This window comes from Lates calcarifer, linkage group LG8 (assembly GCF_001640805.2).
Source record: "Lates calcarifer isolate ASB-BC8 linkage group LG8, TLL_Latcal_v3, whole genome shotgun sequence".
Lineage (NCBI taxonomy): Eukaryota > Metazoa > Chordata > Actinopteri > Centropomidae > Lates > Lates calcarifer.
In genome coordinates, this window is record NC_066840.1 from 6,589,307 (window position 1) to 6,603,041 (window position 13,735).

The following is a 13,735-nucleotide window of genomic DNA, read 5'->3' on the forward strand; positions in this document are numbered from 1 at the left end:
CTTCTGTCTCTCTAAGCTATGACAATATATATAATATACCCTTCTCTGTTTTCTTCTTCTGTCTCACTGTCTCTGCAGGTCAATTTACCTGCCTTTGTACAAACAAGAAATGTATACATGCAGATGTAAATTAGTTGGAGTGGCGCTGCTTAAATTAAATGTTGTCTGTACTCACTAATCTGTGAGGCCGCAACGAGTCGACACAAATTGGTTCTTTTTAATTGTTCTGCAGCTCATGTAACACTGGCTTTTTCTTCTCCTTCTTCTCTCACATAAGACAGACTGCCTGAGATTACTTTTTGGATCACTGCACTCCTTTCAGACCCAGGCAGTGCTTTATCCTTCTCTGCTTGTAATATCTAAAGTCATATCCCATTTGCCCAAGGCATGGAGTGAGATTTATGACTCTCATGGAAATAAAACTGAACAAATATACATAGTTTATTCCTTTATTCGGTTACAAAAGCATGATGACTTCCTTCCAGGACACTTTGGTTAGAAAAAAAAGTTTATTTCTCAAAAGTTTGATTTCTAATATCTGTATCATTATTATTATTATTTTTTTTTTAAACCGTGAACCCATTTATTGACCATCGTTCTTATTTTAAAACTCAGCAACACCCTTTTCAAAGTTAAAAAAACAACAATAATGGTGTTTCTGGTGAACAAACTGTGATTAGATTCCAATAGTAAAATACTGTGAAAAAAGAAAACGACAAAGAAATATTTAAATGGTGTTAAATTTCAAGCACTTAAAAAACACCAACAGGGAATCCTTTTTGAAACGGCAACAAATTAAGATAAAACTAACTCAAAACTGGCTTTAAACAACATTAGCGTCTACAGATTATTCAACATCAGCATGTGTGTGTGTGTGTCTATGTGTGTGTGTGTTTTACACTCCTCAGAGTGTATAACACATTCCTGGTACCCCAACTCTCCTTTATAATACAAACATTGAGTGTCTTCATTTTTTTTATTATTTTTTTTTTACAAATCTTGTTATGGCATATAAAACATCTTTCTGAAGGTAAAGCCTCCACTGAAGAGTGCTGTGCTGTGTCCTAATTAATACAACATCAGCAAAAGAAGACGCATAGATGAAGGAGGAAAGGAAAAGTACTCACGCAGTAGGTAACTAATTCAGGTACACTGAGGCATGATTTGTAGGAGAACAAACATTTTCACTGGGGGAGAGAAAAAGCCTTTTATATACATAATAGGTGGAGATATGTATGATTTCAGTAAACTCTGCCCATTTTTCTTGCTTGTATGACAATGTAGAGAAAGAGAGAGGTCATACATTTGATTTGGTACTTTTTTTTTTTTTTAAAGCAGAAACTCAGAGGAGAAGAAAAACAATAGACGACCAGTTGTGGAAGCAGAGGATGAGTGCTGCCTTTGTACAGGCGCTTGGCCTCCGCTGTGAAACGAGAGGTCAGCTAGAGTGTGCGGTACATAATATAAAGCTGACCTCTGGCATCAGACAGCGGGGAAAATCCCATTTCGAGCAACAACCTTCCAGCCACCTCAAAGTAAAATCACACCTTTGGATGCTGTTAGACTCGTAGATATCGGCCACGTGTAATGATGATGATGATGTTCAGTGCATTTCAGGACATGTGTTATTATGAATTACTGTAATTTGGCATTTTGATTTATCCACTTTTTTTTTCAACCTGCACCATATGCTTAGATTTAATGTAACAGTTCCTATATTTTCTGTAATATATAAGAAAACATACATCTAATGCAATGTTTGTGACAATCCAGGGACCTGAAATTGCTGTATTTAGCAGTGGAGTATTTGTGTGAGTGGAGAGAGCAAAAGATTGATGGGTAAGAGCAAAGGAGTGAGATTTTCATGTTTCTAGGAAGGCACATAATGTAACCTTTACATTGCTGCTGGCTGTGATGCATTGTGAACAACTGTTATTGGTTTCTCTCGGGCTTTGACAATTTTCACCTGCAAGACTGTAGAGCTTAAAAGAAAATGCTGGTGATATTCTGTTTTTCTTGCTATCGACAAATCCCATGAAAAGAACAAAACCAACAATGAATTGATCTCACAAAACAAGCACTGCTTGTGTATTCAAGGCCTGATGTACTGCTCTGCTGCTACTAACTATTAAAAACATATCAGTGAGCCACATTGTTTCACTGGCTGACATTTTCCTTCATTACCATGAAACGCCCCACTTTTTTTTTTTGTTTTTTTGCCAGTAAATTGCACCAGGCTTCTAGTCTCTAGTGCACCAAATAAGCATTAATCCCCAACTAAATTCACAGTTTACTCCTGTTTGAGAAACATTTATTAAAAACTGGAGTGCCCAGAAAAGATTAAGCTTGTCAAAACAAAAAAAAAGAAAGAAAGAAACCATATATTTGTGTTCTGTTTTTAAATATGTAAATCTTCAGTTGGAGTCAAGGGGCTTGGGACTCAATGTCACGGACAAGGTAGGGAAATAAAAAAATATTCAAGGCCCTCAAATGAGCCAAAATTAAAGTTTTTTTGTTGTTGTTATTTATCGATTGTTTCCCCACTCATAAATGGTGAGCAAAGACAATGAAATCTTTCACGTGAAACAATTAAAACTGTTGGAACTTTTGTCAGAAAATCGCGTCCATGTAGGACCTCATTGCTCATTTTAAGAAGCCAACTGAGAAAAAAAGGTTTTCAGGGCCTTTGCAAGGTGAAGCAACACATTGTTGTCATGTGCTTTAATGGGATTTGTTGAAAATAAGAAACATATCTCACCAGTCTGTCCTTTGATTCAAATTCATAACATTAGCTTAAGTTTGGTTTTCTGCTGTTGGTCAACCACTTGTGGGAAAATCCAACAGAATGGCTCAGAAATGCAAAGTACATCATCAAAAGTCATTTCGTTTACAGTACTGAAATGTTTTGGGGTGAAATTTTCCTTTAAGGCCTCCATGTCAAACCCAGGCTGTCTGCCCTCTGTCATCTGTGCCCTCTACAGTCCAGGGCCTGCCACTCTGATTTCTGTTTACTTGACATGATCTGAAAGGGAGACCTCTACAGCAGAGCCGTGTAGTGACCACTGTAACCTTGACTTCCAATGAACACAGATAATAGTGACTGTGAATCTGTCAGTCACAGCAAGTGTTTCAATCCCGCCTCCTTCCTGTGCTAGCTAGCAACAGTGAGGGGAGGCCAACTTTCCTTTTATAGGCCGCGCACAATCTGCAGGGGATATGCCACTCTCAATAAATTGAGAGTGAATAGCTGCGCTGCCCATTTCATTAAAACTGAATACAGCTGAAAATACATCACAGGAGTGAGTGAATTATGCAGCAACAGCTCCAACAATAGTTTGAGGAATATTTTCTCCAGATTAAATCTGGATTTGTCAATCTTTGCTCTTTAACATGCTGCACATAGACTCCCTAGTATATCAATGGATATGCTATGAATGTCACAATAGTAGAATACAGTGTAAGGTCACTCAGTACTGTACATAGCCACAGAGTAATGTGTCAGTGTGTTTTCTCTAATCTTTCTCTCACAGGTCAACGTGAACACGTCTGAATCTGCCCTCTGAGCTCTGTGATCATTAAACACTAAACCTCTCTATCTATCTGCTGGCCAAACCAATGACCCAGTAGCGGCAAGTGTATAGTGTATCTGTGTGCATTTGTGAGAATGGTCATATGGCACAAAGACAAGGCATGATGTGTTAAATGAGGTGTAGCAGCACTGCATGTTTGTTGTAGCCTGGTCAACCGCTGATTTCAACAGCATTAACCTTCAGTCGAGGATAAATCAAATCAAACTACTTTTGACAAAGCTCTTTGCGCTATTACAACAGTGTAAACCATATACTATATCATAAAAACTGGCTATGCTACACAGAGCACTCTGTCCTTCCAAAATGGCGTGTAAATGTGAGGGTGAAAGAGGGCGGGAATGTGCCGAAACAATATCAAATCATCGTAGCAGTCACAAGTGTTTGTCCTCCTCTGACACATCTGTGCAAAGACATGTTCCATCAGCCATCACGAAGCATCTAGGTAGTACACGGTCAGCAGTGGAGGTGAGAGATATTGCACACGCAGACTAACGTCAACAGCTCCATCGAAATGGCACAGCGCAGGCGTCACACTTAAGAATAAAGTTCTTTTTTTTCCCACATAATTGAACACTGTAAAAAATTCAAAAACACGCCCCGTTTACGGCTTCTTTATTGCAGCACATTTCCCTCTTTTTTCCCGGAATCTCTTTTTCAAACATCCACTTACTTAAAAAAAACGTCGCGAGTCTCTGTTCATAGTTTGTAAGGAGCGGTTCGAGAGTGCATTTTGGCAGTAAGTAAAGTCTTGAACGAATTGGGCGCGTTGACAGCCAGGAGAATAGATGGGTCAAAACTGGACAGCCATGACTTTTGAGGTCCTTTAGAGTCTTGTGCTCTTCTTTTGCCCCACCCTGCCTATTCCTCGCCGCCAGCACAGTCATGTGATGATCACATGCCGGAGGCACCCAGTCCCATGCTGGCGGTGTGGCTCATACAGGGCAGCGTCTGAACGGTCTTGGGGAAGTCGTGGGTGAGGATTCGTCCGTTTTCTCCGCCGCTCCCGTTGCCACTCATCCTGGTCAGGGTGGAGCAGCGCATGGCGTCGTTGATGGATTGCTGTAGAAGCAAAGAGATTACAGTTATTCCGCACATCAGATTTCCTGTATCTCACCGACATGCATTACAGTATATCCTAATCACAACAGAGAAAGCTTATGCAACATTTAGAAGTGGCAGTGCACTGAATTACGCACTTTCAGCTCTCAGCTATAGAGGACTAAAGTCTGCAGAATGTTATGCTCTTTCTCTGGCCATTATTATATGAATATATGCACATAAGCAGCTGTTGATGTCACTATCTGAATGTGCTGCTGGCACACCAAGCAATTCAGGAGCAGAATGGGCTGTTAGGAGTCATAGGGTGCTAGTTTTCACCCTCTTTATCTGGGCCTGACTGATATTCGCGGGTGGTAAACCGTGGTGGTGCAGCCCGATGTGCATCAATGTCCTAATTTGCAACAGGAGGAGCAGAGCAGAGTGTGGGCGGTAAGAAGACAGCTGAGGCTTCACTCATTGGTTTAATAGCTCCATTCTCCAGTCTAGCACAATAAAAGCCACTGGGCTCGAACGCCGACCTAATGATGTGTGGTGCATGTGTGTGTGTGTGCGCACGCGCATGCACAATGTGCTTCTTTGGTGTCTGCTTGCTTCCCCTATTCTATAGCTGATTAAATTGGGCAAAGGGAGTGCAACCTGGAGCAACCAGTGAGTGCTGCATGGGGATTGGAGAATTACATCGCCCTATAATTGGCGTTGTTGTTTCTTTCAAACCAAACAGCATAAAGGCACCGCTGGACTAACAGGCTCCACGCCAATCTCATCAGCATACTGATGAGGTGCCTCTTCGTGGCTGATTAAAACATAAGAGATTCGCGTTGAAGATCACTCCTTGTCTTGGCCAGGCCTTGCTTTTTTTTTTTTTGTTGTTGTTTAGATGAAGAGTATATTAATGTGCCCCGAGGGGCTTTGATGTTGGAAGAATGAATCAGAGGTTGTTCTGGTGTAAATTGATCTACGAGGCAGATGACTAACAGCTACGGTATCGCAGGTGTTTGGGGCGGGTGGGGGTGGGCACCTCACATCTCCGAATAAAATATAAAGCAACAAGTCTTTCCTTTTGAGATTTTGGAAAACATACAACAACTTGAGTTAGACTGTTCTGGGTTAAAGCAGTGATGGAACACATGTGAGCCGCACCGGGCCTGCCTTATGGTATACATATAAAGGATGTTCACCACAATGGGCCCTGCGTTTGCGAGACAGTCAGCAAAAAGAGAAGAAGGAGCAGGGGAGAGATTTGCTCAGAGCGACAGAGGTAGATAGATGTACCACTGTGATTCAAATTGCCATTACACCTGTGCTGCAAAGTGAAATTTCTTCACTTGAGAATGTGTGCCACAAGATTATTGTAATGAGTGTAGAAATGGGATTTATCTAGACGCCTGAGATGAGCATTTTTGCAAGCTGAATAAAAAATGAAACATGTACTACAAATTTAAATTCTACATTGTCCGACAGAAAAGGTGATATGAATTTCAGATTTAGATATAATGTACAGTAAAGAGTAGAGTCTTCTCGTAGTGACATCCAAAGGTAGCTTTAAAGACGTAAAGGAAAATGAGGCATAAGGGCAATTTAAAATCAAGTGATTCGACAACACTGCAGATCAGTGACGTAAAGACTGAGCGAGGGAGCGGCAGAGGTAGAGAGAGGTACAGGATAGCGTTTGCACTGCGGTGGAAGCCTTGAAAGGCCCTACTGTGATCACGGTTAGATGGGCGGGGGGTGTGAGGAGGCGGATGTCATCATCATCATCATCATCATCATCATCATCACGGCTTGATCACAGCGTTTCCTACCCCGTAGCTGTGCTCTGCCCTTATATCTTAACAGTGTTGTTGGCGTACAGGCCGTAGCTCTGCAGCTCTGTGTAGGGGGCGCTAGCACCACTGTCTAAGGCTGAGCAGTGAAAGGCCTGAGCGGCTGAGGCGGCAGCGGCTCGCGCGGTGGACACCTTCATTCGGCGCGACTCAGTCCTGGACTTGTAGCAGAACTCCACCAGCGCCACCAGCATGGCCAGGCCCAGGCCACCGATCAGGATGTAGAAGACTCCTGCCACATTGCTGAGGCTCAGAGCGCTTGTCTTGTCCTGGAGGGAGGAGAGGGGGGAGGAAGAAGGGGAGGAGCCAAGTGTTGAGGAGCAATAGTGACGTGCAGCAACACGAGACAACATTCGACAGATATACAAACATATAACACACGTACTTATAGACAAACATTAGTCTCACAAACAGGAATGACAAGTGCAAGGACATTTTAGCCATTTTAGCAAAATAACATACACACAATCAAACCTGTACACACACACACACACACACACACACACACACACCGTATACAGATGACAGATGACATACACATAACCAGACACAGAAACAAAACATTAAGGATAAAATCACATTCAACAGGGGCCTGTCTCACAAGGCAGGATCTAATATGTTAGCTGGATAACTTTGGATATAACTCCAGCTTTTCCAATCTCGCAAAGTAGCTAGAGTTGAAGCACGTAATTAATGACGCAGACTAAATCTGGAGCAAGTTTTTGTCCAGGCTTACAGTTTGAAAACTTATCAACTGTGAGGAGAAACTGAGTCAACAGTGCTATAGGATCCAAGTATGGACAAAAATACTGCATTCACATGAAAATGGCAGGTAGTCAAGACCACAGAGTAACTTTATATAAACTTTTGTATTACTCCTATGATAATTTACTACATCAGAAATATATATTAATGATTTGTGGTACCTGTGTGGCTGCAAAAAAGGCTTCCAACAAAACAGTAGGCACTAGAAAATGTTAGAAATGTGAGGACTCAAAGGCACTTTAACGGTCTGTTAGGTCAAAGTTAGAGAATTTTGTCACCTGTCAGAGAGCTCAGTGAATTTATGACGGCATAGTCTGATACCCACTGCACAACCTAATTTTAGGTCAAGGCATCATTTAGCGTGAATAGTGAATGCTCATTCACTGTCTGGCACATTTTACCCTTGGTATTGATAAAAATGATCATAAATAATTTGTAGTACACCTAGTGCTCCTTTCTGGCTATAAACCAGAGCTCCTCACAAAACACCAAGTACAGCAGGTAATTGGAAAAGCCATGAATAAAGTCTACTGCTGCATATTAATTGCAAAAGTTCTTCCAGTGACTGGTTGAATATAGAGTCATATTCCATCACAGCAGAAGCAGAGAATATGAGGCGACTTCATGATGACACTATCATATAAATAAGAAGTGTTCTGACTTGCCCTAATAACGAGAAGTGATCAGCCTTTTTAATTTAAAAAAGAAGAATGTCTGCACACTGAAAATTAGCTCCCAGTGATTTATTCAAGCTACATTTTGGTCACAGGCCTTCATCAAATCATTTTTAATTGAACAAATCATGCTCCTGCAGTGCTCCTCTCTACATCAACAGAAGACATTAATGAAATATTTTAATTTTCTGTTGTTTTTTTTTTTTTTTTACTCTCATATTTATTCATAATATATATATTTTTCTTGATAAGAGAAGAAGACAAACTTATTTATATTTATTTGAAGCCTCACATGTTCATAGTTGTGTTGAAGTGGTTGTTTTTGGTTACCAGCTTTCTGAGACCACTTGTCCAAAATCACCAGTGTTAGAATAGATTATTAAAAGCAGATACTGATTCAAAGACAGCCTCACTATATTGAACTTGCTTTGTGAGACAGGCCCCATATATTGTAAATAGATTCTTTTTACTTATTCATACACTTCTAAACATTTTACACAATGTATTAAGTCAAAATACTCATACACACAATTATTTTCTAAAAATTACATTTTGTGAAGGAGCAAGTAGGTAAAGTGCATCAAGACCTCACAACACATGCATTCATGCAACAATGGCACAAACAAGTCTTTGGTCTGACATTGCTCCAAATTCAAGGTCATTATACTCTACTGCAATGGCGCCTACTGACATGTATGCCTATTTATAGTCTGTAATAAAATGGAATCATTAAGATTAAGACTTAAATCAGTCAACCTAACTGGCATTCATAGAATAATGAGGACTAATGAGGATGTTATTTCATCTGAATCCATTTGGGGTTTACTTTTGTGTCACTTGAAGAGATCAATGCCACATGGAAAGCTATTCTGTTACGATGATTTATACTTTATTATGCCTTGACATGCATTTGAGCTTACACTTTACAGGGGACATAAACCCCTGTGATCTCTAGTCACCACTGAAATTCAGGCTTTTATTAGTCCATTCACTGAGATAAATAGATTTCAACCCCAAGGGCAAACTTACATTTGAATCTGTGTAGTCTTTCTTTATGCCAAGCATTACTTAGATAAACTCTGCTATGTACAGTAGTATTACATGATGTAAATAAGGTTTTTATAACAGGGCATGTGTATCAAATTATGTGCTATGGAGGACTAAGAGTCTGCACGTTTCACAGACTAATTCTTCCTCTGAGGTTGAATTTATGTTTATTACCTGGAGCTGTATTCACAAAGCTTCCTAGAGTTGGTCGTAGTGGCCAAATCCTTAGATACCGTGTGTGTGTGTGTGTGTGTGTTAAAACTTAGAACTACTTAGAAATAAAATTAAAACTAACCGAAGACAAAAGCTGCTAATGAAGTGTCTTATCCCTTCACACAGCTAAACTGTTTATAGAGCAGGGAGTTTGAGCTGTTCTAGAGAGCTTGGGAGTTGTTAAAGTCGAGGAGAAAACTGCTGTAAAATAAAAACTATCACATATTCATTTTGTGAATACTGCTTAATCACTTTCTTGCAGTGTGATGAGAAGATTGACACAATTCTCGTCTCTACTTGGTAGATTTTAAGATAAAGCCAGATCTACAGATGCCTAGCTATGAGCCTTTCGCTCTGTTAAAATCAGATGATCTGTCATATGTCCCCCAGAAACAGAGCCCATCATAGCACATAGTTTGACACCCCTGCACTAAACTATGAAAATATGAGCAGGGGAAAGGAAGACAGAAATCTTGTGCTGACAGATCAGAAAGCCAGCTGACATTTCAAACACATACAGAGGTGAGCTAAAGAGCAAAAGCTTTTCTGTTGCGAGGAAAGTGCTTCTTGAGACAGTGGATAACATAAACTACAAATGCATGCAAGCAAAGTGGCACTTATTGTGACTTGGGAGTCGATCTAGTAGACTGACAGGATTGCATCCATACATGCACACTCTACTGTGAGAGCTGGGGAAGACTTGTTAAAAGGGCAAGAATACAAAGGTTACAGCTCAGCATGTTCGAAAGATTCAGTCCAATGGCCAAATATTATCATCTGTCTCCCTCATGCCCTTCTATGTTTTTCTTTCTCTTATTTTCTCTCCTTGGGAAGGAGATCTATTCTGACAAATTGCTTTCGGAGTGATTTATATTTAATCTACAGTACAAACTCAAGGTTATGATAACACTTGATCTGTGTGTCTGTGTGTGTTTGGGGAGTTGGAGGAGGATTTATCCCACCTAGATGGTAACTGTAGTCTCTATGTGTATAACAGTCCTAACTAATCCACCACACAATATTTATTTACACACTGGTAATGAACATTAAATCTCTGACAACACAAGTTCATCAGTGGGAAGAAATAGACACCAGAGTACCACCAGAATACTGGCCCGAATATAAGACAGTGGTTTGCTTTTGAAATTACATTTTTAAAAGTGGGGGTTGTTTCACATGGGAGGACAGGACATTTTACATATTTATAACAGCAGATGTTCTCTTTGAAAAGTGAGGGCTCATGCACTACAGAATTGTTACTTTAAGACTGAGCTGTAGTTACTAAGCAAGTTATGATCTGCTAGCATTGATCAAAACAAACATCCCAGTAAGCATTGTTAAAAGCAAAGCTATGTACCTTTTCAAAGGAAAAAAGGAAAATATTTTTGTCTTAGTGCCAATGAAAAGTTGAATTCACAAGCAATAAAAGACATTTTTGTTTAATTCAGTGCAGTCAAAACTTACTACAGCCTTACTTTGTCTACCATTAGCCACCATTTTGGTGTTAACAAAATGTAATGATGCTGTGTCACTGATATTCCTGAGTCTGTTTGCTGACTTTACTTGTACTACTGTTACACTATGCTCTAGTGTTAACCATGATCTTTTAAAAGATTGCTAGCTCATGTAATTGTTACAGCAGAAATAGACAGTCATTTAAGTGGTGTCATTTCTGAACATGGTGCTAAATAAAAAATAAAAAACATAAATTTAACAATTGTGTTGCATTTGTGAAAAAATGTGCTTATTGGTGATACTATGAGGCGTGCACACCATTCATTCTCAGCATCAGGAGTAGCTATGCTATGCTTTACCAGCAGCAGCAGTAGACATTGTAGTTGTGACAGTAGCAGTAATATTAGTATTATTGACAGAGGCAGTTATAGTAGCAGTAATGACAATATCAGATTGTTAGGATTCAGTTTGATTGTTGCAAGTCATTATGTTAGCCAAAGCCAAAGCCAAACTGTTTCATCAAATAATTTGTTTTAGTAGATTTATGCACTGATTTTTCACAACTTTAAGCAAATGTATACAAACTGTACTTTATTTATTCATATACAAAAATGTAACTGTTAAAATTAATTATTTTGTTTTAAGGAATTTACTGCATCTTTATTTAAATGTAACAATACAAATACAGCATATCTATCTACTCTGTTGTATATTTAGTGTTTCTTTTTTTTAAAGGTCTTAAAGTCTGTTACGGAATGGGGGTGTCGTCTTATGTTCGGGCCAATATGGTAGTACTGCCAGAGTCACATGGGGAATACTGCTCAGTGTAATAGAGGCTGAGGACTGGACTTGGGGCTGGTCTAGGATCAGGGCAGGGTTGTGCTGGGAGGTGCTGTGAGGTGACAGGCTTGGGTTGGAGACTAACCTTTCTTCCGGAGTCCTTGCTGCCACACTCCCCTTTATCGTACCACCATTTGTTTTTCAGTTTGTCTAAGACGGCTTGCTCATTGAGTTTCAACACCGCTAGGTTTACTGGGATTCTTCCAACCATAAGGAAATAACATAAATAACATATTATATCATGTTATTTTATGTTATTAATTCAGAAACACAGAGCAGCAAATACATACACACGTTAATGCTTGAGCTTGTTTATAGGTCAAAAAAACAAAATGAAAAACAACGTACCACACACACACCACATACACACACATATATATGAAGCATAAAAATCATTAGAAACATCAGAGTCAAAGTGATATGCATTAATACTCCATCTAGCTTGGTTGGCTTGCTCCCTAAGGCAGTAGATGTGTATTACTATATCACTTTGGGTAACCGGCACACTGCTTATCCTCACTTATGCAACATGAATGTTTCAGTTGTATCTTTTTTTAAGAAACAGTGTAAACTTGATTTTTAAATTTGATGACTAAACATTAACAAAATCCAAGGCCAATAAATGGATGCATGTGGTCTTAAAACATCATTGAGTACAAGGGACCCAGCTGGTTCAATTACTAGACGCTGATCAATTTTACATCATCACTGTTCACTCTGTTTTAAGCGGGGGAGATGATAGAAAATTTTCCCCCCTCTGCAGTTCTTAAATTCAGCCACCTACAGGCCACATAATCACCCCCCCTTGGCACTTTTCCTTTGCTCCTCCGCACACCACAGAGAGATAAAATGTTGCCGGAGTGGAAGTGCAGAGTGGGCCTGCCGGTTACCCACCTCCCCACAAACCCCCCACTTCCCCCCCACCCCACTCTCAGTGGTGGTGGGTTACCCGCAGGGTTTATCAAACTGGCTCTGACCTTGGAGTCCCCGCCCCCGCTGCCGCACTCTCCCTTGTCGTACCACCACTTGTTTTTCAATTTGTCCAAGAGGCCCTGCTCGTTCAGTTTTAACACTGCCAGGTTTACTGGGTTTCTTGAAAATAATATAAAACGATAGCCATTAGGAGACACTCTATGGGACAGATATAAAAAGATTGGTTGTATGGTGGTGGTGATTATGACAACATTGACTTACTATTTGAGACTCTCCTGCATTTAACTACTGATATGAAGCAGGAGCACTGGCTTCAGATACACATATATGTTAGATATATGTTAGTTGGGGCTGAAATGCTGAGCACCCATATGGTAGTAGAGTCAGGTTTTACCAAGCAGGGGCCTCAGAGGGAGGCAGAGCAGACACTATAAATGGAGATGACTTGGATGCGGAAGTCTGTCTACAGATGGTAATTTCCTTTCAGTGGCACCAGCATACAGATTGCTATGGTAACTAACTTATCAATATTCAAGCCATAACAGCATCCTGGTGAATAGAGGCCCATGTTGATTAATTTATATCTATCAGCAGAGACAAATGCAGAATGAGGCTTTGAATGTTTTAGCTGTCAGGCTCACTTTCACAGCAAGTTTATGTCTATAACAGGCTGAAAGGAAACTTTGTGTCCTGAGACCATATGAACCTCCTCATCCAACACATCTCCTCAAAGGTTGCTCTCTCTCTCTGGTGAGTGTGTGTGTGTGTATTTCCTATAGCTGACTGGCTGTGGACAAAGACTCTCTCCATCCACAAATCACAGAAAGGCAGAATCTCCAATCAGAATTTGCATAAAAGAAGTAAAGATTACAGACTTCCAGCCAGATTGTATTTCTCCCTCGATTTGGTGCCAGTCCTTCTCTGCAGCAACAATTAAGCTTGGTGACATTCTGCCTTTCTCAGCAGCAGACGCAGAAGAGTCTCTATCCCCAACCTCTAGTGCACAACACAGCTGTAGGGAACACAGGTATCCTCAGAGCTGGTAAAACCTCGGAATTCTTTCTCAGCCCAGTGAACTCAAGACAGAAAGAAAGAAGTCAAAGTGTGTGGACATGAATGGTCTGGAGACCTGCAGGTGATTGGTTAGAGTGGTCAGTTGGTTCGAGGCGAGCAGATGTCGGGGGTGGGGTGGGGAGGGTGGGGGTACTTTATGTTAGGTGGGATGGGGGTAAACAGTCAGGCAGGCATGGTGGTGGCTGGACATTGTAAGTAAATGTAAGAAATGAAGCAGGGAGCACAGAATATACACAGAGCATTAAAAAGGCTGATAAGAAAG

The 13,735-nt window shown here is 40.4% G+C and overlaps 1 protein-coding gene across 1 annotated transcript in view; it reads right to left on the reverse strand.

Annotated features, from left to right (window-relative positions):
- Nucleotides 1-435: 435 nt before the first annotated feature.
- The window catches only part of gria1a (glutamate receptor, ionotropic, AMPA 1a), a 65,700-nt gene continuing 52,400 nt past the window's right edge, over nucleotides 436-13,735 (reverse strand). Inside the window, 8 exon segments of the mRNA XM_018675486.2 lie at nucleotides 436-4,385; nucleotides 4,387-4,413; nucleotides 4,415-4,486; nucleotides 4,488-4,555; nucleotides 4,558-4,594; nucleotides 4,596-4,649; nucleotides 6,607-6,741; nucleotides 12,444-12,558. Coding sequence (XP_018531002.1) covers nucleotides 4,287-4,385; nucleotides 4,387-4,413; nucleotides 4,415-4,486; nucleotides 4,488-4,555; nucleotides 4,558-4,594; nucleotides 4,596-4,649; nucleotides 6,607-6,741; nucleotides 12,444-12,558 — 607 coding nt within the window. The 3' untranslated portion in view covers nucleotides 436-4,286.